A 24,028-nucleotide genomic window follows, 5' to 3' on the forward strand; every position below is an offset into this window, starting at 1 on the left:
TGGTTTCCAAATGAAATACAAAACTTGCTCTCATCTGAAAAGAGGACTTTGGACCACTGGGCAACAGTCCAGTTCTTCTTCTCCTTAGCCCAGGTAAGACGCCTCTGACGTTGTCTGTGGTTCAGGAGTGGCTTAACAAGAGGAATATGACAACTGTAGCCAAATTCCTTGACATGTCTGTGTGTGGTGGCTCTTGATGCCTTGACCCCAGCCTCAGTTCATTCCTTGTGAAGTTCACTCAAATTCTTGAATCGATTTTGCTTGGCAATCCTCATAAGGCTGCGGTTCTCTCGGTTGGTTGTGCATCTTTTTCTTCCACACTTTTTCCTTCCACTCAACTTTCTGTTAACATGCTTGGATACAGCACTCTGTGAACAGCCAGCTTCTTTGGCAGTGAATGTTTGTGGCTTACCCTCCTTGTGGAGGGTGTCAATGATTGTCTTCTGGACAACTGTCTTCCCCATGATTGTGTAGCCTAGTGGACCAAACTGAGAGACCATTTTGAAGGGTCAGGAAACCTTTGCAGGTGTTTTGAGTTGATTAGCTGATTGGCATGTCACCATATTCTAATTTGTTGAGATAGTGAATTGGTGGGTTTTTGTTAAATGTGAGCCAAAATCATCACAATTAAAAGAACCAAATACTTAAACTACTTCAGTCTGTGTGCATTGAATTTATTTAATACACAAGTTTCACAATTTTAGTTGAATTACTGAAATAAATGAACTTTTCCACGACATTCTAATTTATTGAGATGCACCTGTATTTGACGTTACTATCTTTTGCTTGAATAGCAGCATTCAAGCTTACATGGACAAAACCTGATGATCTGAATCTTCGGTTTGTCTGATCTGTGTAGTATGTGGAGTGTATCCTGACGCCGGCCGTCCTCTGCCATGTTCCGGCTCCGATCGTTTCAGGCGTGTTGTTCCCGCAGGCTGTTTCACAGTGGGGCCGTCAGCCGTGATCAGGTGCTAGACCAGCTTCAGACGTGCTCTGCTGAAGACCAGGTGTTCGATGTGGTGGGCCGGAACAAAGCTAAGCTGTCCGCGAGCCATGTGAGCTATGCTATTGGACAGCTGTGGAAGTTTCAAAGAGAGCGGCCACACATGCTCAGGACAATCGAGCAGGTCCGGAATCATCCGCAGTTCCTGACGCTTCAAGTTCTGGCTGAAAACAAGATCAGTCTCATGGATGATGCTTCAGTGGTGGATATGCTTTATGGTGTGCTCAGGTACAGAGTGAAGATATGAAGGTCAAGTAAAAGCTCTGTTCCAAAAGCTACCTAGATAGTATTTTAAGGTATTATAGTTAGGCATCAAGCTGCTTTTTGACATACTTTGCCTGAGTCAAATTTTAACACAGAATCGTATGAATTCTTTGGGGAAAAGCAATACATTAATGCATTGCATTGGAGTGAAAAAGTTCTTCTAACATGCCAGACGAATGAGATTCTTATTAAAATATTTTCCTTTTTTTTTGCTCAATATTTGTGCATATTTAGAATGTTGTGTTATTAATATTTCCTCTGTTCAATCTATTTGAATCAAAACGTTTTCTAGGCATTTGGTCATGTTTCATTTCAGTCAGAATGCTCCCTTAGTAGGCAGCTATCTATCTAGGCAGCTCAGTAGGTTCTGGAACAGAGCTATTGTCTAAACTGCACTGTTTATATGGTATCCTAATTAAATGTGTGTGGGGAAAATAACCAGTCTTTTCTTGTGTTTGTCTTGTTTTGCAGGCTTCAAGTAGAACACCATGACTCTCTTGTTCAGCAGCTGGTGACAGAGGCTTGGAACAGACTAGAGAGGTACATGAAAAAGCTGCACATAAATGCATAATTGTATATGTGTATATACATACACATATAAAATTATGCATTTATTTATATATATATATATATATATGCAATAGATGTAAATATAGAATATATTTTTGCAAATATATGCATATATTTTATGCAAAATATGCATACATACGCTCATTTTTGTCAGTCTCTGCAAGACAGACTTTTCAGGATAGGAGTGGACTAAAAATGAACTCCCAAAACTTCCTGAGCCAAGGAGAAAATGTAGAACTTGAAAAATTGGAAAAACAGCTTAGTTAAAACCAAATAGAAAGTCCTATTTTTTTTTGTATTTCTTTTCTTTATATTTTTTTTGCAGATTTGCACATGTACAAGGTTAAAATGCTCATGAAATATTTTTCAAAAAATATTGACGTTTTGAGCAGCTGTATTCCTAGGTCAAAGACGAAAAAATGGGATTTACAATAAAAAGTAATTTACAAAATTATTTTGACTTGAGTTTATTTATTAATGAGTAACTTATCTTTTGAGTTAATGTGCAAATGTTTAATGTTAACAGGTTTTACCATGTTATTACAACATTTAACCACTTTTTATTAATTTAAAAATTGAGATTCTTTCGAATTTAAATATTGTACAAGAACTACAGCACAAATCATTTTGATGCATATTTTATCAATATTTTAGAAATTGAATTTTATCACCAGTACTGACTTCAATGGATTTCATTAAATTCCTTTGAACACAACTGCTCAAAACGGTCTAAATTTATGAAACCTACACATTCAAAACATTATTACTCTGAAATGTTTAATGTAAATGTTAAGTGTAAGTGAACTGTTAAGTAATGTAAAGTCTTTCATGACACTACTGGGGTGTGAATTTGATAGGTGCTTGATATAAAATAAATGGTGCTTTAAAAAGTCCTTGAATCTGGTGTTCATGAAAGAGTGGGAACCATGCTGGCCGAGACAACAATGTGCATTCAGCACATTTCAGCTGTTCAGCCAGTGAAATGTATTTTAAATCAATGTAAATGTCAGTCTTGAAATGCTTTTTTCTTGCCTGAACGTGTGCTTGAGTACAGCGGCACAGGCAAAGCCTCAAGGGACTATGTGTCTGACAGGTGCAGAAAACAAGCTCTGAACTTTATACTCAACGGCTGTGTTGTCTCTGGTGTGCCAGGTTATAGTTAAGTCCATAGCTAAACACCCAGGCCTTAATTAAGGGTCTTTTTTTTTTTCCCCATTCCTGATAAAGAGCAGATCCTGCAAAACACCCTTCAGGTTTTTGTGGGTTGATTGTGACTCACACGTCATTGATGTTGTTGTTGTATTTGATTCCAGGAGCTCTAACTGTGGGGCTGGTGCGCCAATGTCAGACCATTCACGGAAGAGATCGAACCTGCATCCCCCCGCGACTCCCCCCGGAGTGGGTCACCACGCTCTTCTTTATCATCATGGGCATCATCTCCCTCACGGTCACCTGCGGCCTGCTGGTGGCCTCGCACTGGCGTCGAGAAGCCACGAAGTACGCAAGGTGGATCGCCTTCACAGGAAGTGAGTGACGCATCTCATGTTTGAATCCCCCCCTGCTGTTTTCCCTCTTGCCTTTTTTGACCCGCCCACCAGAGATGTAAAGGTGAAGCGTGTCGTTTCATCGCACCAGTGATGTCGCTCAGAGTTGTGAGAATTTGTTCAACACTTCTCAAAATGGGTGCAGAACCTACACTCCTTTTTAAGCCCTATACACAGAGCATGATGAAACAAGTCTGTGCATGTGCCATGCAAAACGATAAATATGGCTGTTGACAGTAAATATTTCTACATCTGTTGTACTAAGTATACTGAGGATTAAAGGGGACTGTACTAAAGCATTAAAAATACCATATAAAATAAATGGTGCTTTAAAAAGTCCTTGAAAGTCCTTGAATCTGTTGTTCATGAAAGAGTGGGAACCCTGATGCAATATATTTTTGTTTATTGCAAAATATGCATGTAAATGTCCTTATTCAAAATGCATATAAATATTTATATAAGTGTAAAACGTACAGTATGTGTTATTTATTATTGTGACATTACGGAGTCCCTAAAGGGACGTGGTGGTGGGAAAAATATGACGTGGGAGGAAAAAATATTTAAAAAATTTTTGCATTCTATGCAAAAGTTTTGAAAAATATTTTTCCCACCACCATGTCCCTTTAGGGGCTCTGTACGAAATATACATATATATGCATATTTATTTATGCAAAACATGCATATAGACTCTGTGTAAATTAATGTGAAATATACAGTATATATCTGCATATGCATTTATGCAATATATGCTTATATATTCTGTATAAATAACGGAAAAAATACAAAATATTTTGTTGTTATAAAATATGCATATATATATACACACAATATAATTACACAAAATGTACAATAAATAAATATTAAATATTTAAAATACAATTTTTAATATTTGTATTTATACATCCACATTTTGAGTAAATATATATGTAATTTGAGAGCATAGATTGTACTTATGTCATTTGCAGTGCCACATGGTTAATGTAGTTTTCACCAGGAATTCTGCTGTTAAACATGATTATTTAAAAACATAAATTGCCCATACATGCCCCATAAAAGGGAAATGAAGCATTTATGTGTTTATCTAAGTCAAGCTTTCTGTGCTTTTCAGATTCCAGATGGCAACACTCTCAAAGTTTGCGGTTTGTCTGAGCGATCAGTTCCTGCAGCACAGTCCGCTGATGGGCCAGATCACGCAAATAGTGAGTCAAAGACTGGACTCGATTCAAGATGCCAGGTGTGTTTTTTTTAACCATCATGCACATTAAAGGTGTAATGCGCCAAAAAATACAAATGTATTTACTCATATCCTCCTTACAGAGTGCTCACACCCTTGATGAATAGCATGTTTGCCCTGGTGTCGCCACAACTACGGGATGCACTGTTTAAAAAAGCAGACTTCCTTCTGGACAAAACGAACCCATTGCACTTCAACAACCCCAGAAGGGTCGTGCAGTTCATCCGAAATGTCAAACAGATTCACCGACCCCTCCTGGAGAAATGCAACCAGCTTCTCCTGCAGAACGTCCCCCGGATGGACGTAGAGCACATCAGCATCATTCTGGGACTGTATCACTCGATACAGTACAATAACTGTGATTTCCGGCTGGCTGTGAGACAGAGACTCATGGAGCTGGTGGACACAAGCACAGATCCTGCCACTTTCACCAAACTCTTTGCTTCTTTAGGACCAATAGCAGGGCAAGGTGTCAGAGAGGGGTGAGCAAGGGAAAGTATCCCTTATTCTTTTAATAACTATTCTTTTATGTCAGTGTCACTTTAGTATTATTTCTATACTATTATAGGATTTTTTAATGATCTTTTTCTGTTTCTGTCTAAATTTCTCCAAATCTGTTCCCATGAAGAAACAAACTGATCTACATCTTAGATGTTGCCTTTGAAATGTTGCCTTTTTTTTAGTTTTTTTCTAATTGACTCCTTGGTATCTGTATAATCAATTTGAACAGTGAGTGTATTTATCATTTTCTCCATAGGGATTTCAAGTAAAATTGTTATAAGCCATGAACCAGACAAACCAGCTCAGAGAAGAATCACAACAGCATGATTTGATTTGTTTGATTGGTCTTGCAGGTTAGAGAGTACTGCGCTGCTATTGGCTGATGAGCTGAATCCCCATCAGGCTTTAGGTGTGGTGGAGACAATGGAGGAGATGCAATGCAGAAACCTTCAGTTGATAAACAAGTAAGAACAATCTGCATAACATTCACATGTCAGAACCTTGCAGACAAATAATTATTAGAGTTGGGGTAGGTGGCATGACTAAAATCTTATGTCACTGCAATCACTTTATATTTTTTTATATTTAGTGTTCAGAAGTCAGTACTTTTTTTTTTTTTTATAAAGTAAGATCAGATTTGATAAAAAATGACAGCAAAGACATTTATATAGTTAGAAAAGATTTCTATTTCAAATAAATGCTGGTCTTTTGAACTTTCTGTTTTTCAAAAATGTGGAAAAAAAAGTCAACTGATAATAAGAAATGTTTCTTGAGCAGCAAATCAGCATATTAGAATGATTTCTGAAGGATCATGTGACACTGAAGACTGGAGTAATGATGCTGAAAATTCAGCTTTGACATCACAGGAATAAATTACATTTTAAAATATATTCAAATAGAAAATAGTTATATTCAGTTGTAATAATATTTCACTATATTGTTGTTTTTACTGTATTTTTGCCTTGGTGAGCATAAGAGTCTTTCAAAACCATTTAAGAAAAACTTACTGACCCCAAATATTTGAACGATATGTATATACTGTATATATACAGTATATATATATATATATGTGTGTGTGTGTGTAATTATTTTTCAAATTTTTTATTTTAATATTAAAGGGGTCATATGATGCTTTTTTAAAGATCATTATTTTGTGTATTTGGTGTAACAGAATATGTTGACATGCTTTAATGTTCAAAAAACATTATTTTTCAAATACTGTACATTATTGTAGGTCCTCTATGCCCCGCCTCTCTCAAACGCTTCGTTTTCTACAAAGCCCCCTCCTTGGCGTGGCAGAGTCTTAACTTTGATAAAGAATATCTCTTTGGTTTTGAGACTTTAGTCTTTGCAACTTCAGGGATCTTATCTATGCACAATCAGCTTGTAACACTCCAAAGAGAAAGGAAAACTTGAAATCGCATCATATGACCCCTTTAATATGTTAATATGTAGTACTGCATATTTGGATAATCCAGTAAATTAAATTAATCACAGTTGATTTTTTTCTTCACAAACTAAAACATAAGATTATATAATCATGAATGATCATTATTATTGTTATTGACCAAATCTTATATTTGGTTTATATCTTCATAGCATCCAGCCTTAACAGCAGTGTAGTAATTGTATCAGATCTCAGATAAATTTCATTGCATGGCAGTCTTGACTAGAAACAGGAGCGGAGATCTGTCTTTTTTTGACAGGATGGCAGCAGTGCTCTTAAAGAATCTGGAGACGTATAGGGCAGTGGAAATCACTCGAATCACTCAATATCTCATCCTGCTGCACTGCCAGAATCCCGAGATCTTCTCCAGACTGAAAGCCAAACTGCTGCAGTAAGTGTTTCGTAAAGTTTTGAACTTCAGTCTCAGAGTCTTATAATTAAAGGGATAGTTCATACAGAATGTAAAATTCTGTCATTATTTACTCACCCTTGTGTCATTCTGAACATGTATGGTGGTTTTTTCACTACTGTTCAAAAGTTTGGGGTTGGGAAGATGTTTAAAAGAAGTTTTTTATGCTCACCAAGGCTGCATTTATTTGAATACAGTAAATGCAGCAATATTGTGAAATATTATTGCAATTTAAAATAACAGTTTTTTATTTTATTATATTTTAAAATGTAATTTATTCCTGTGATGTCAAAGCTGAATTTTCAGCATCATTACTCCAGTCTTCAGTGTCACATGATCTTCAGAAATCATTCTAATATGCTGATTTGCTGCTCAAGAAACATTTCTGATTATTATCAGTGTTAAAAACAGCTTTGCTGCTTAATATTGTGTTTTTGAGGAAAACTGTGATATTTTTTTCAGGATTCTTTGATGAATAAAAAATTCAAAAGAAAAGCATTTATTTAAAATATAAATATTTTTTAACATTATAAATGTCAATTGATCAATTTAATGCATCTTTGCTGAATAACAGTATTAATCTCTTACAAATAAAATAAAAGATAAAAAATTCTAGAAAACAGTAGTGTATATATAATTTAAAGTCATTTTATTTGTAGTTTTTGGGAACTAACAGTAAACAGTACCTTCAAAGACTTTATTAATCTTATTTAATATTAATTTCAACATTTAATAATAATTTTTTTTTTAAATAAAAAATTGTACCTGTTAACATTAGTAACATGGACAAACAATGAATTTTTATATTATTATAAAAATATAATTATTATTATGTTATTATCATATAATATAATAATTATATTATATAATTATTATATAAACATAATTTTTTTATTTTATTAATTAACTTAACAAAGAAAAAAATAACAAAGACTAATACATTCTGTAAAAAATAAATATATTGCTCATCATTAGTTCATTTTAGCAAATGCATTAACTAGTAACTAATGAGAGCTTATTATAATGATAATAACACTATTAAAGTATCTTATTTAACACAGTTACGTTTTTAATGATTGTTCTTTTTCTGTCTTTCATTGGTCATCGCTCACAGTTACCTGCAGGGCAGTGTGTATCCGTACGAGGTGACCATGCTAACCAGGGTTCTGTCCGTGCTTCCTTCTCCCCGTCCCGATGAGGCCGTCCTTTCCCGGGTGAACGCCGTGATCCCGCAGTGCAACCTAAACGACCTCAACACTTACGCCATGGTCGTCGCCAAGTGGATACGCAACGACCCCTCGTACCGGCACAACACCTCCAGCAAGTACGTCCGCCTGCTCCAGACCCTGAACCGCTGCAGTCGTGAGCGGCTACACAGCTTCGAGAGTCTGGACGTGGTGCTGGAGGAAGTGAAGTGTTTGTCGGGGGAGTGGTTTGATGAGATGCTGCTGGAAGAGACTATGGTCACCATGCAGAAACTGATTGACCAGATATCCTGGACTAACGTGCATGAGCTAGGCGTTTATCTGACCAGGACTAACTACTTCTGTGCCGCGCTGATGGACCGTATCGCTAGTGTGACCATTGAAAATATAGACAAGGTGGGAGTCATTTTGAATGCTGTTTCAATACATTTTGTTTATTATATGTTTAATTTTTAAGGTTATATAAGGTAAATTTATATAAGGTTAAAATAAGGTTAATTGTATGTTTTTTTTTTTATTTGTGTACTATTATTATTAATATTTAAAATTATTTTATTTTTATATTTTCAGTTTTTTATTTTAGTTTAAGTTTTTGTAATTTTTTATTTTTTTATTTTTTTTAATTATATTTAGCTTTAATTTATTTCAGTTTTAATACTTTTAGTATTTAAGCTTATTTCAGTTAGTTGAATGCATTTTGTTTTATATAATTTTTATTTACTTATTTGCGTTTGATGAGGATAAATACATTACGGTTTAAAAGTTTGGGGCCAGTAAGATTTTTTTTTTATGTTATTGAAAGAAGTCTCTTCTGCTCACCAAGGCTATATTTATTTGATCAAAAAAATACAGTAAAAAATGTAAAATTTTGAAATATTATTACACTTTAAAATAACTGTTTTCTATTCAAATACATTTTAAAATGTAATTTATTCCTGTGATGTAAAGCTGAATTTTCAGCATCATTACTGCAGTCTTCAGTGTCACATGATCCTTCAGAAATCATTCTAATATGCTGATTTGCTGCTCAAGAAACTTAATTATTAATGATTAATTATGAAAATTAAAAAAATTAATCGGAAGCACCTGTTATTAAATAAATGTTTATGTTTGTCTCTTCCAAACAGATTCATTACTCTGCAACGTATTCCATTATGCTGCCTTTTGCTGTGCTAAATTATGACCCACCGAAGGCGGAGGAGTTTCTTGATGTGTGCATTCGACATTTCACCCCATATATTAGTAAGATTCTTCCTCTATGCATTTATAAAAGTTTCTAATCTTAAAGACTTGAAGTTGGAATGTAACCTGTTTTTGCTGATTCAAACAGGTTCCTTTGACCCTCACCTACTGGTTCTCTTGGCTTACGCACTGGCTTTGGCTGATTATTTCCCTGAGGAGGTGGTCAGAGAGATCTTCAGCGTGGACTTTCTTGCAAAGTTGGATGCCCAATTGGAGAGTATGTCTGTTTTTGAGATGATATAACTTAATTATATGAGATAATATACTTATATTTAACTTGCTGAAAATGTACTAAACCTCAGGCCATCAAGATGTAGATGAGTTTGTTTCTTCATCGGAACAGATTTGGAGAAATGTAGCATTCCATCACTTGCTCACCAATGGATGCTCTGCAGTGAATGGGTGCCGTCCGAATGAGAGTCCAAACAGCTGATAAAAACATCACAATAATCCACACCAGTCAGTCCAGACTCTCATTCTGACGGCACCTATTCACTGCAGAAGATCCATTGGTGAGCAAGTGATGGAATGCTACATTTCTCCAAATCAGTAATACAAAAATGTTTTGCAATTCTTATTTTGCTTTGTTGTTTATTTGAGTGTTTTTTCTCTTCGCTGACAGCCTTTCCAGATGGTCTAAACATGCGCATCCGTCTCCGTCTCATGGAGCTGAATCGGGCCGTGTGTCTGGAGTGTCCTGAGTTCCAGGTGCCCTGGTTTCATGAGCGCTACTGTAAACAGCTGCAGAAAAGAGGTCAACACCATTACTCCAGTCTTCAGTGTCACATGATCCTTCAGAAATCATTCTAATATGCTGATTTGCTGCTAAACAATCAATGTTATCAATGTTTAAACCTTGGAAACCATTATGCAGTTTAATGCATCCTTGCTGAATAAAAGCATTCTTTTCTTTTCTTTTCTTTTTTTTTTTCTAATCTTACTTACCCAGTAGTCAAATAGATTTAAACTGTTTAATGTAATGTACAATCTTGTTTTCCACACTGTAGCCAATAGCTCCATTAGTCCAGCTCAGCAGCAGATCCATAAGATGCTCGGTGACGTCCTGGGTGGGATGAATTGTGCCAAAGTAGGAGTGCTGACTCCATACTTCTATACTGTCGGTGAGTTTTGAACCAGTGTTACATGTAGAATGGACCATTTTGATTAGTGGTTTTTCAGTGCTATTTCCTTTTTAAATACACATTCCTTGGTCTCATTGTGCACCTACACCTCTGAAATGACCTTCATTTTCATCACAGATCCTTCTCAAAATATTTCTCTTATATAGCTAGAGGCCACGTTTACAGTGTTTTTAACTGACTTTAAAATATATGACACAGTATCCACCTTATTTTTCCCGTTAGAGCAGGCGTGGCCATTTGTGAATTTAATGTGTCTGGCTTCCGGTGTCATCCACCTCCAGCTATTTTTAGCTGTTCAAAACAGCTCGTTTTGCTGCTTGATATCACAGACTTCTGTTTCTTACCATATTATTTTAAAGTGCCCCTATTATGGATTTTTGAAAATTACCTTTCATGCAGCGTGTAACAGAGCTCTAAGTGAATGAAAACATCCTGCAAAGTTGTAAATCTGAAAGTGCACCGTGTATAAAGCTATTGTCTCTCAAAAGAAAGAGTCGACTCTGAATCATTGAAACGAGTCGTTTTTAAAACGAATCCCAAGCCGTTTCACCACTGGTAATTTAGCATTGGTCTGAATGAAAATGCTAATTCATTCTTTGCCACTAGGTGCCGCTTTTGGAGCGGTAAAAATAGCGGTTTCCCCGGTAATGCTGTACACAAACGCTGCTTTATCAGACATTACAGGCAAGATAAAATGAAAATGAGACCAATCGGACCAATCACCGCAGATTAGACTCACGCAAAGGAGGGGTTTGGAAAAATGAATCGTTGAGTGAATCGTTTGGGAGTCGTTGAGCAAGTAAGGTAAAAATAAATGCATATTATAAGACAATGAAAGTATTTTTTGACCTTGCATGCATGTCAACCTGTTATTGGGGACTCCCAAAACCAAAATATGAACCTTTCATTAACCGCAGATTAGCGTCACGCAAAGGAGGGGTTTGGAAAAATGAATCGTTGAGTGAATCGTTTGGGAGTCGTTGAGCAAGTAAGGTAAAAATAAATGCATATTATAAGACAATGAAAGTATTTTTTGACCTTGCATGCATGTCATCCTGTTGTTGGGGACTCCCAAAACCAAAATATGAACCTTTCACTACCCATAATAGGGGCACTTTAATCTATTGTCTTAATTATAAACACACTGGGTTGTAGCACAAACAATTTTACCGTTTATTGCGCTTTGTTATTCTTCTCGTTATTTCCGTACCGCGGCTAATGAAGCGGAAGTCTCGCACATTCACAGAAAACAGCTTACTTCCGCATTGAAAAATAAGGTGGATAGTTTAACAATGAAATGAGATATACACAGAATTTCTGAAATGAACTTATTTATTTATTTTACAGAATATTTAGTCAGAATTTACTCAAAAAGATGAAATGTGAATTGTTCATTCCCAACATTGTTGGTAAATATTGTACACGTTTGATAAATGGCAATGCAGGAACAGTAAATAACACACTTTAGGTCTGACATCTGTTTTAACTGAATGTTATTATTTCATAATTTTATTTTATTTTATTATAGTTGTTATATTGCATATAGTTTGTATAGTGCATTGTATAGTGCAATACAATTTAATTCATGCTTAAGCATTACCTTGTCAAAAGAGACTAATTGGTCTTAGGTTTAAACATCGTTTTAACTGAAAAAAATATTTTATTTAATTTTATATTTTAATGCAAAAATTTTATTTCCATGCTTAAGCATTACCTTGTCATACAAAAATAAAGGCAAAATAATTTGCCTTAGGTCTAAAATCTGTTTTAACTCATTTTATTTATTTTATTTAATACAATTTCATTTCATGCTTAAGCATTACTTTGTCAAAAAAGATTAAATAATTTGTCTTAGGTTTAACATCGTTTTAACTGAAAAAATTATTTTATTTTATTTTATGCTACAATTTAATTTCCATGCTTAAGCATTACCTTGACATACAAAAATAAAGGCAAAATAATTTGCCTTAGGTCTAAAATCTGTTTTAACTAATTGTATTTATTTTATTTTATACAATTTAATTTCATGCTTAAGCATTACTTTGTCAAAAAAGATTAAATAATTTTTCTTAGGTTTAACATCGTTTTAACTGAAAAAATTATTAAATTTAATTTTATATTTTATTTTATGCAACAATTTCATTTCCATGTTTAAGCATTACCTTGTCATACAAAAATAAAGGCAAAATAACTTGCCTTAGGTCTAACATCTGTTTTAACTGAAAAACTATAATTGGTTTTTATTTGATTCGATTTTTTATTTCATGCAACACACGTTCATTTCTATGCTTAAGCATTGCCTTGTCAGTATTTTACTTGTCATTATGATTTGTTGTTGAGTGCTATGTACCATTAATTATATTAGCGTTGATCTGATGTACAGTGACCCAGTGTAATATTTTATTGATTAAATACATTCACAGACATACGGTGGTACAGGATGACAGTCCTAGATACAGCATTGCTGCTTCTGTAGGCAAATGACAACTGTGATATTTTTGCCATCAGATTTTGAACTCGTTCTGGATCGCCATCTTCATCCGGTACCGTACAGCGAGCCGATTCAGCTGCAGATCAGCGAGAACGGAAACGTTCACTGGCAGTCCGGATCTGCAGACAGAGAGAGGATGGAACTGCCACCCGGAGCGCGCCGGTATGCGTCATGTGACCTGCACACGCTCTAATGTGCACAAGAACACGTTAAAAAAACAGATATAACATGATTCTCTAAATCTGTCTAGCATTGCATTGGAATTCCTGGACTCCAAATCCTTCTGCAAAAATTCCTGGCACGTGAAAGGAGAGGCCATGATGAAGAAAAGACATCTGGAAATTTTAGGATATCATGTATTACAGGTCAGTAGAAAGATAATGCATAATTCTGATTCTGAAAAAGTGTGGTTTTGCGAATAATGCATATTTCTACACAGATTCCTCACTTTGAATGGAACTCGATGGAGCTTTCCTCAGAAGATGCATGGAAAGAATATCTGAGGAAGAAAATATTCTCAGAGGTACCCTGAGACATTATCTTGAAATATCAGACATCAGATTGCTTGCAGACTGTCTAAGCTGCAAGATAGGACTGCAATCTTATATTAATTGCTCATTTTTGTAATAAATGATATTATTACGTCACTTTTTTTTGTTCAAAAGGAATAAATGCATTGCTGTTAGCCTTTAAATATGTATTTATTTTTATGCATTTTATATAAAAGAGAAAAGCGGTGTGTTTGGATGAAAAAAGTACGTTTTAATTTTGACATCCATTGTATAAATGTTTTCCTCAACTGCACCACATTTCACAACAGAACCCAACATGAAATATAAATCTGTGGTCATTTTTACTCTGAAAGTCAACATTCGCTACACAATTTACTTCTGTAAAGAAGAGGGATGAGTGATTTGTAATGTCAGCATCAAAAGAAAGTTGTTTTAGAGGTGGAGAAAGTTGCATTTTGATTAAAACTTACAAAGACTGGGAATGTGCATTATAGTGAATATATGATTTCATATTGACATTAAATGTTTTTGGTGGATTATGCTGCTTAAATATATAGTTACACTTGTTGTTGTTGGACACAAACTATAAGTGATGATGATGTTTTTAAAGTTTAGGCATCTTTGCTGCATTTAGTCTCATAGAAACACAGGAGGAGCCGGCAGCATATCGCATCTCTTGTATCATTCCAGACCACTGTTTCTTGTCCTCCTCATACCTGTTAAAAAAAAAAGAGCAATTTTTAGTTTTGTTGTTGGACACAAACTATAAGTGATGAAGATGTTTTTAAAGTTTAGGCATCTTTGCTGCATTTAGTCTCATAGAAACACAGGAGGAGCCGGCAGCATATCGCATCTCTTGTATCATTCCAGACCACTGTTTCTTGTCCTCCTCATACCTGTTAAAAAAAAAAGAGCAATTTTTAGTTTTTTTGAGATTTAATCCCAGTTGGAATGATACATTACCAGTTAAAAGTTAGCATGCACTTTTTATGATTTCAAAACCTTTTCTCTTATTGGTGAACCCAAGGCTGCATTTATTTGATCAAAAATACAGTAAAAACAGTAGTACTGTGAAATACTATTACCATTTAAAATAACTGTTTTCTATGTGAATGTATTTAAAAATGTCATTTATTCCTGTGATGCAAGTTTCAGCATCATTACTTTAGTCTTCAGTGTCACATGATACTTTTTTTTTTTTTTGGAAACCGTGATACATTTTCTTTCAGGATTCTTTGGTGAGTAGAAAGCTCAAAAGAACAGCATTTATTTAAAACAAAAATATTTGATCCCAAACGTTTGAGTGGTAGTGTATGATGAATATAATTCAGATGGACTATTGCTGTGTAAAGCAGAACACTTACTGCCAGATGTCTGTGATTTCTGATGGGACGCACTGTTTGTCCTCGTTCTCCTGCACGGCGAAGCCGCCCACCGCATACAGGACACCAGCAGCACTGACCAAATTCACAGAACTTCGCTCCTGCACAAATTCAGGGAACGGCTCCCATCTATTGGGAAAAAACAGGGTTTAATCTGATTCTGGTAGTTTTGTAGAGGATAACGTCAAAGGGTAACTACCACAATATCTCAGTTAAGTAAACATAGGGGTGAATTTTAAATAATGTTTTTGCCTGCTTTTGTCATTTAAGTCTTAACTTCTCAAATGAAAAACTGGCAAGTTATTAGAATTATTCAACAGTTTGCTTCATTTTTTTTCTCAAACCTATATGGTTCAAACCAAACATATTTTGCTGGGAATATTTTTTAATTTGGTGATAATTTTATAGGTTTTTCCATGTGTCCTCAATATCATTTTCGAATTTGTTAGTCAACATGTTAACAAGAGCCATTTCCTTTGTGACATCATCCTTTAGGAAGTGACATTATTTTGGAGGGAAAACGAGAACGACAGCTCAGATCAGTAATGGATTTGCTGAATGATGTTCGGTGGTGTTAAATGTATTATCTATATCAGTGGTTCCCAACCCTGGTCCTGGAGGCACCCCAACACTGCATGTTTTGCATGTCTCCTTAATCAAACACCTGATTCAGATCATCAGCTCATTAGTAGAGACTCCAAGACCTGAAATTGGTGCGGCAGAGAAAGGAGACATGCAAAATGTGCAGTGTTGGGGTGCCTCCAGGACCAGGGTTGGGAACCACTGATCTATATGATAATGTCTATATTTTAAAAGATAACTGGAAAAATACCAAATTGGCAAGGTAACTGTTAATAAGTGGTGGGAGAAACAAAGCTTTTTGAAACTTTGAATCAATTAAACGTAGCTTTAATTTAGAGTTTCTATACACTTTATACTTTTTTTTTTAAAGGTTTGTGGTTCCAGGATTAAGTATCAGTTAAAAACTAGTGATGTATACATACTTGTTTGTTCCAAAGTCATAGGCTTCACAAGAGGCTAAAAGGCCATCTTCATTGACCCCTCCAACCACAATGATCTTTCCTTTGTGGAAGACGGCTCCAAACATTGACCTGGGTGTTTTCATGGCTGCCAGCTCTTTCCATTCGGACTTCTTGTGGTTGTACGCAAACATCTTGTTGATGGTTTTACTGTCCCACAGATGAAAACAAGCATTAAAGCCTCATCTCAGGCTTTTGTTTTGTATTTAAGATCATGTTAACTCAAATCTGACTTACTTCTCATCCGTCTTTCCTCCTATGCAGTAAACTAGTCCATTTTGTGAGATTACACTGTGACCGTGAATTCTTAAGGGCAGTTTTTTGGTCTCCTGCCACTTCATCTTACTGCAGAGAGCAGCAAAAGGTAATTAGATAGACTTGTAATTATTTGGCTTATGCATGTAGCAGAAAATGTAGAAGAAACTTACTCGACATTATAACACAGCACTGAGTCCAGAGACTCGTTGGTCTGCAGGTCTTTACCAGCAACTGCAAACAAGAGGTTTTCAAACTCCCCCATAGTGAACAGACACCTGGGCGATGGCATCGGTGGCAGGGCTATCCAGTTTGGAGAATGAGTGTCCAGCTGAAGATTGTGGATGACTTAAAATTAATTTAAAATGTATAATTTTAGTTTTATTGTCCCTGATGATATAGGCCTTTGTGTTAGGCCTGTTAATAATTTGGGACTTTTTTGCACCTAAAACCACTTCCTAGAAATATAAAGTTATACAATTTAATGGATAGTGCACCCATAAATTAAAAATCAAGTCATCATTTACTCACCTTCGTGTCATTCCAAACCAGTTTGCAACACAAAAGTGGGGATTCTTAACTAAAACTAAAACCATAAAAAAATGTTCATTACTTAAAGGGGTCCTATTATGCTTTTTCACTTTTTTAATTTTAGTCAGTGTGTAGTGTGTATGTTTGGGCATAAAAAAGATCGAGAAAGTTATAAATCTCAAAAGTCCACTCCAAAGGGAGATATTTTCCCTTTTCAAGAACTACAACGAACGGCTCGTTTGGACTACAGCATTTGTTTTCCGGGGCCCCGCGGACAGACGCCGAATGGCACTGCCAGTGTGCCTACACTCATAGAAAATAATGTATTCGAATTTTAAAGATGTGGCGCGACACGACGCGACGCGACGCTGCGCTTCTCGTCCGGTGCGCGACCGCCTGAAACGCTCCTTCATCAAAGCCGGAACTAATCGAGCCATTTGTGCCAGGCTGGGGAGAAAGGTACTTTAATAATGTAAATTATGCAGAAAAATAATGCGTTTTTCGAACCATCAAGCATGAGAGCATGTTCTACTACACCCCCAAAACAAAATCAAGACTTTGTAAAAGAGCATAATAGGACCCCTTTTTAAAATAATTACTTAAAAAATGAAAAACCTAAACTTATTTTATTTCAGCTAGTTGTCGAGGAAACATTTTTTATTTCCATTTAGCTTGTGCTAAATGTGCTAAAATAACAAAAACTAAAACAAAAATCATAAAAATTACTGTATATAGACATACTAAAAAAAACTAAAATTAAAATAAAAAGAAAATATAAAAAACTCATATATAGAAATATATAAATATAAAAATTATATACATTTATAAAACTTTATAAAATAGGAATATATAGGCTATCGCATGGATCATATAAAATTAAATACATGTAATTCTGTTTCATTATTTTGTGCTGTAAATTTGTAAATTCAGTGCTAAAATTTTTGATTGCATTTAATGGATAATAACATTCCTATTTGCATTTTCTGTAATTAACATGTACATTTAATAAGGCTGCATGAATATTTAATGAGGCAAGTGCTGTTCATTTTTTGATTGGTTGTCTGAAAACGCCATTCGTGTTTAAAAACACAAGAGTATGATTTCATGAATCATGACCAAGGGTTATAAGTACGACAACACATGGTTAATTGCAATGTGAAAAGCTCAGTGACAGAATGTTACTCTTAAAACTTACCATAAAATTAGTCCAAATCCCGGGTTATATGGCTTGTTCTGCAACATAAGTGTTCCCAAAAGAAAAGTATAACAGGTTTGGAACAACCCGAAGGTGAGTCAATGATGAGAGAATTTTCATTTTGATAAATTACGGTCCGTTCACACCAAAAACGATCATTATAAACCGCTACAACCTCGTATAACGTTGTGCTTTTAAGGCGGGTAAATTCTGATTGCCTGTCAACGAGTTAATCGTTCTTCGGCTGGGGGGAAAAAAACGTTCTGAAAGTGATTCCATCGAAATTGTTTCTCTATGTCGTTATACTTACTCTATGAGAATAGGTATGACCACACCACAGCTATAATTAAGCTAATAAAGCCAATAATAAGAGAATAAAGCTAAAATGTTATGGTTATAAACCTTGGTGTGAACAGCCTTTTGAGTTACTTAGCCTAACCTGGTAGAAATAGCACTGCAATGGTGATTCCTTGTTGTCTTCATCAACAAACAGTCCTCCCAAAACATAGAGAAGGTTCTTCTTCGATGTGATGCTGACATGATTTCGAGGTATCTGCTCTGCTATGGCTGCTAGGAAGCATTCGTTTTCATGAGCATCATAGGCCACGGCCGCTGTGTCGTTTATCATCAGGATGAGATCCCTGTTGAACATCCCCAGCCGTTTGCTGTTATTGAGATAACCAGGCAACACTTTTTCCCCCTCTTCTCCTTCGCCTTGCGGAAGTTTTCCAGCAAACGCCTCTTTGATGACCTTCAGCTTCTTGGCGAGCTCGGGGTCGGCCTTGATGATGTCGTCCTTTTCCACTTTCTCCTTGAAGTATTTCTCGGGTAGAAGTTGGAAGCGGATGTGTTCGAAAGCATCTCCCAAAGCTTTCGCCCGGTTTTCCTTATTCTTCCCGACCCATTTCATCAAGAGCTCAAACACAACCTCTTCTTTTTCCACGTTCAGGGCATCACACCCGATGACAGCGAACAACTCGGGAGCATTGAACTCAAGAAAGTCCTCATCCTTGGATAAAGTCTCAAAACGATCCGCTATGAAGTCCCTAGCAGCCATAGCGAGTCTCGGGCAGTTCAAAACCAGTCCCATTCTGAAGATAGCCAAGCAGTTACCCAACGAAAGCTTGTTTTGTAGATAGCTGACGCAAACGGTGAACAGGGATGGAATCTGGAACCTGTTGGCGACTGCGAAGACGTCTTGCACATTCTCATCTGTGATTTCCATGTCTGCAGAGTAGAGATAGTTCACAATCATGTCCATAATGGTGGGATCCACGTTCTCCAGCACTACTTCCTTGCTGGAGTCTTTCTTCTCAACACCGTCTTCAGTAAAGTACAGCTCTCGGAAATACGGGCTACACGCAGCCAAGATGAGTCTGTGGCAGGGAAGACTCCGATCTCCAACCTTCAGAATACAATCCACAAACTTGTTCTCCTTCAGAAGTTCCTTCAAACCGTCCTGGAGCAGGGTGCTCTGAAAGAGCCTCAGGTCCTCCTTGATACTCATGGGTTCCATCTCAAATTTTGCAGGACTCGAAGAGGATGCTATACTTCCTCTTGTCTTGCTGTTTCAGAAGCTGAAATAACACAGAGCTCCAACGCAACACTGAAATTAAAATCTGCCCCTCTAAATATAGACCCCTCATACAGTCAGAAAGAATTCAGGCTGACCAAACGGGAGCACAGTGTCACATCAAGCAGCTGTCAAAGACTGAAAAAGACAACTGTGAACCTTGGACACACTGAGAGGTCAGGGGTGTTTTGTAATTGAATGTGTGTTTGGTGCTATGTAACTAAAGGATGGAAGGAGTGACGCGTCAGTATGGATTCAACAGAGTTTTAAATAATTGTAAAGGTGTGTGTCATTACCTCCGTTTTGCACATGGTGTCATTTGTACGATTAGTAAGTTGATAGGTCTGTGACTCATTCATCTTGTACTCTTCATGTGTGGTTTCTATTTAAAGGAAAAGTTCAGCCAGAAATGAAAATGGTGTCATTATTTATGCACTTTCATGAGCTAGTTATAAAATGTATGTTTTTTGTTCTTTTTGTAGATTGAAAGACTATAAAAGGTCATTGTAAATAGTTTATACATTTTTCTAAACTCACATTTTACATTTGTGTTCCACAGAAAACATAACGGCACACAAGTTTGGAACAACATGAGGGTGAGTAAATAATCCTTTTTGTGAAGTATTCCTTTAAATGCTCTTTTTACTTTATAAACTTCTGTTGCCTAAAAGGACAGCAGAGAGCAATTAATCTGCTCGTCTGGTCATTTGTGAAGTAGTTGAGCTCCTCTGACACATTTTTAAACAGACTTGTCAAACCTGAGCCAGCGAAGCGCATATGATGGTTTGAACAAACCATTACTATCAAAACCACTTAAACAGGTATTGAAAAACTGATTAAACACTAAAAACAATGGTCTTTCTTACAACACAACAGCAGAATTAGCATGTGAAGTTGTCTACATAAACAAGCTTACAGTTTCTAATATAAAAAATATTATTTTATATTTGATACATATATAAATGTTTCTATTTCTGTGTATACATTCATATTATACAAAAGTAACTTTTAATTTTTTTCCAGCTTTTTTTCCTAACTTACACTTGGTTTGCATATGATTTGTAAACATGCCATTATCAAATATCAAATAAATATTCTAAAAATAAATACAATTTTCACATTTAGCAAATGAAAAATGTTTTCATATTGGATGTAAATAATGTAACAACGCAATGCCGAAATACATATAATGGTACAGAGCGTTTTAACCCATGACTTCCCAGAGTCACTGTAGTGTGAATCCATCTTTTAATTTCTCCATAGCTAGACCCAGCTGTTCAGAGAACACCGGCTCACGATCATGTTGCTTAAGGAGAGAAAAAAAGATGTAATTTAAATGGAAATTTTGTCCAGACAAATAGACAGACATATAGACAGATAGATAGCTAGATGATAGCTAGATACATACTACAAATTATAGACAGACGATAGATAGATAGATAGATAGATAGAATTTACCTTATTTCCATCTGCAAAATAAGCCTTGAGGTGAAAAAGAGAAGAAATTGCACATCAGTGATTGTACATCTCCTGTCAGTCTTAAATAAGAGAGCATTCCTGATGTCAGAATCATCAGAGCTCTGTGTAAACGTTTTTGACACCAGGCAACAAAAGTCTGTGTTGATGGGGCATTGTGAGTTGAGGCTTAAGCAATCAGCTATTTTCAGTGTGTGAGACGCACAAGCACACACACACACACACACACACACACAAACACAGAGCACTACGTGGTGAAAGCAGAGTGTCATTATCTCTGAGAGTAGCATATGAGGTAAAACTCACGGTAAAAGCGTCTGTGTGCTCATCTGGCTCAATCTCCACGTCATCAGGCGGCTGTTCTACGGTCAGCTCCTCCAGAGGCTGAGGCTGAGACAGAAAGCATATTTATGTTATTTGCCAGATTTTTGCTTTTAATCTACAGAAAAGTGGAGCCATTCTAGCCATGTTTAATACAGATGTGCGGTTTTCAAAATTATTGTACTTTTCACTATACATCAAAAATCTTCGTTACTACCTTTTCTTCCATCTCATATTCCACACCAAAAATGGGGTTTGCTGAGTACACTTTGTGTAAGGAGTTGATTTCCTTCACTGCATCTTGTAACTTGTCCATTGGATCGATCTTGAATCCCAGCACATAACCTCCTGTCTAGGAGAGAGGAAACAGCACAAAATGTCGCTACATTCACTCCAGGGAATTTACTGCCACATAGACAACCGTTCAAAGGTTTGGGGTCAGTAAGATCTTTTAATGTTTTTGAAAGAAGTAAAAAAGCAATATTGTGAAATATTAAAGGGGTCATATGATGCGATTTCATTTTTTCCTTTCTCTTTGGAGTCACTGCATCTTGTAACTTGTCCATTGGATCGATCTTGAATCCCAGCACATAACCTCCTGTCTAGGAGAGAGGAAACAGCACAAAATGTCGCTACATTCACTCCAGGGAATTTACTGCCACATAGACAACCGTTCAAAGGTTTGGGGTCAGTAAGATCTTTTAATGTTTTTGAAAGAAGTAAAAAAGCAATATTGTGAAATATTAATACAATTTAAAATATTCCTATTTGAATATATTTTAAGTTGTAATTTATTCCTGTGATGCAAAGCTGAATTTTCAGCATCATTCCTCCAGTCTTCAGTGTCACATGATCCTTCAGAAATCATTCTAATATGCTGATTTGCTGCTTAAGAAACATTTCTTATTATTATTAATATTGAAAATTTTTTACTGCTTAATATTTTTGTGGAAAGCGTGCTACATTTTTATAAGGATTCTTTAATGAATAAAAAGTTAACAAGAACAGCATTTATTTAAAAATGTAAATCTTTTGTAACATTATAAATGTCCTTACTGTCACTTTTGGTCAATGTAATGTAAATAATTTCCTTAAATTTCTTTTTGATTCATAATGTACACATTTCTATCCTTTTATTCTTTATCACATCAAAAAATGATTGTGACGAGTGGGGCGTCACAATCACCACTCGTCACAATGATAATAATGTTAAGAAAAATTAACGCTTTTAATGAGATGTTAGGGTCATTATAGGTCACATAATACAACACATATGACAAATGTTTTTCTGATGATCTTGATGGTCCAAACTTACCTGTTGAGAGCTCTCGATCACAAGAGCAAGTCCAAATTTAGAGTCTCTAATCCTTATTGAGCACTTCAAACAAAATAATAAGAAAAAGAAAGCACAATTTTAATAATTACAACTCATTACTGATGGCTTAGTGTTTTGAAGCAAAAGAAGCACACACAATTTGCAGATAGGGAATGCTGACGTTGAAGCTCTCGTTCATGTTGGCATGCCACACTATCCTCACGTTTGTAATGAAAAACGTTCCAAGATTACCCTGAAACACAAGGCCATGCTTTTCTCAGTTAAATTCCTACTAAATAATCAATAATGATACTGTAAATCCACTGAAAATACCTGATCACTAGACAGGTTCCAGACTCCATTAATTTTGTCATAAACCTGCTCCTGTGGCAGACGCCTCAGCTGTTTATTCTGAATAAGAGCTCCTCTTAGCTTTAGATCCCAATACATTTTGGAAGTCTCATAAGCTCTGAAAGAAACACAAATAATTAGTTTGGTAACTATTTTTATATACCCTATTGTATCTAATATTTTACATGCCTTAATATTTCTTATTGTTTGTGTCAGCTGAATGAATACAATTAAATAAATATATTTTATTGACATTCCAATCATTTCAGCATAATATTTTGTTCTATTTTTTTTTTTACTTTATCTTATACAACATTTTTTATAAGCTTTCCTGTAATAATATTTCCTCTGAGTAATTTATTTCATTAAAAGGTTACCATTTCTTTTCAGGAACTTTTATTATTCATTTTGTGTGTTACCATCCCCAAAAAGTACATAATTCAACCAATCATTTAACTCAGAGGCTTTCTGTTTTGTCAGATTATGTGGTATTTCTTTATGTCCCTCTTTAAATTTAATAATTACATTTTTTAAAGTATAAACAATTTGTTCAAAGTGCTGTTAAAATACTTTTAACTGTATAAACAATAAAAAATGTGTGGAATTTATTATTCTGCATTTCACAAAATATATTTCACAGAATATTGTATATATTGAACTACAGATCTAAATAATGTAGATTGAGGGTGCTTTCACAAATTTGCAGTACATCCGTAAGGCAGATGTAAGTGCCGTTATGTACCGAAGCTTTGTAAATAATACGAACGGTTCAAAAACGTAAATATATAAAAGTGCGAGCAATGTTATGCATTTGCCGCTTCTCCTGCGCCGTCGTTACTAAGCACACGTCTGCGGTGCAGTGTTGCTCATACGGCCACTGAAGCTGATTATGGCCACTCTAGTCAATGCTTGTGTTTATTCCAGCCGCGCCACGCACGTTTCTGAAGCGGCTCTCTGTGCTGCTTCTGTAAAGATACACGCATACGCCTCCTTTGAATAAATATAGCCAAAATCCATCAAAA

At 35.7% G+C, this 24,028-nt stretch overlaps 3 protein-coding genes across 5 annotated transcripts; 1 reads left to right on the plus strand and 2 right to left on the minus strand.

Moving 5' to 3' along the window:
• Nucleotides 1–801: 801 nt before the first annotated feature.
• Nucleotides 802–14,302, plus strand: fastkd1 (FAST kinase domains 1). 2 transcript variants are annotated; one of them, XM_016565207.1, is made up of 14 exons: nucleotides 802–1,234; nucleotides 1,742–1,810; nucleotides 4,493–4,618; nucleotides 4,702–5,100; nucleotides 5,473–5,583; nucleotides 6,826–6,957; nucleotides 8,090–8,576; nucleotides 9,308–9,422; nucleotides 9,511–9,639; nucleotides 10,045–10,176; nucleotides 10,430–10,543; nucleotides 13,073–13,217; nucleotides 13,306–13,420; nucleotides 13,495–14,302. In XM_016565207.1, the coding sequence occupies exons 1-14, from the start codon at nucleotides 897–899 to the stop codon at nucleotides 13,585–13,587; spliced, it is 2,505 nt and encodes an 834-aa protein (XP_016420693.1). In that variant the 5' UTR covers nucleotides 802–896; the 3' UTR covers nucleotides 13,588–14,302. The 2 variants fall into 2 exon arrangements, with proteins under 2 accessions (XP_016420693.1, XP_016420694.1); XM_016565208.1 differs by lacking the exon at nucleotides 6,826–6,957.
• Nucleotides 14,303–14,318: 16 nt separating this feature from the next.
• Nucleotides 14,319–19,557, minus strand: LOC107749970 (kelch-like protein 41a). 2 transcript variants are annotated; one of them, XM_016565209.1, is made up of 6 exons: nucleotides 18,410–19,557; nucleotides 16,418–16,575; nucleotides 16,227–16,334; nucleotides 15,954–16,139; nucleotides 14,932–15,078; nucleotides 14,319–14,463 (listed from the first exon to the last, which is right to left on the minus strand). In XM_016565209.1, the coding sequence occupies exons 1-6, from the start codon at nucleotides 19,484–19,486 to the stop codon at nucleotides 14,352–14,354; spliced, it is 1,788 nt and encodes a 595-aa protein (XP_016420695.1). In that variant the 5' UTR covers nucleotides 19,487–19,557; the 3' UTR covers nucleotides 14,319–14,351. The 2 variants fall into 2 exon arrangements, with proteins under 2 accessions (XP_016420695.1, XP_016420696.1); XM_016565210.1 differs by lacking the exon at nucleotides 16,227–16,334.
• Nucleotides 19,558–20,568: 1,011 nt separating this feature from the next.
• On the minus strand, nucleotides 20,569–23,876 carry LOC107749971 (Bardet-Biedl syndrome 5 protein homolog). Its single transcript, XM_016565212.1, has 8 exons — nucleotides 23,854–23,876; nucleotides 22,989–23,124; nucleotides 22,813–22,908; nucleotides 22,656–22,718; nucleotides 21,558–21,692; nucleotides 21,326–21,409; nucleotides 21,002–21,025; nucleotides 20,569–20,849 (listed from the first exon to the last, which is right to left on the minus strand). The coding sequence occupies exons 1-8, from the start codon at nucleotides 23,874–23,876 to the stop codon at nucleotides 20,769–20,771; spliced, it is 642 nt and encodes a 213-aa protein (XP_016420698.1). The 3' UTR covers nucleotides 20,569–20,768.
• Nucleotides 23,877–24,028: the final 152 nt, after the last annotated feature.

The sequence above is a fragment of the Sinocyclocheilus rhinocerous genome, unplaced genomic scaffold (assembly GCF_001515625.1).
Source record: "Sinocyclocheilus rhinocerous isolate Xijiao unplaced genomic scaffold, SAMN03320098_v1.1 scaffold3804, whole genome shotgun sequence".
Lineage (NCBI taxonomy): Eukaryota > Metazoa > Chordata > Actinopteri > Cypriniformes > Cyprinidae > Sinocyclocheilus > Sinocyclocheilus rhinocerous.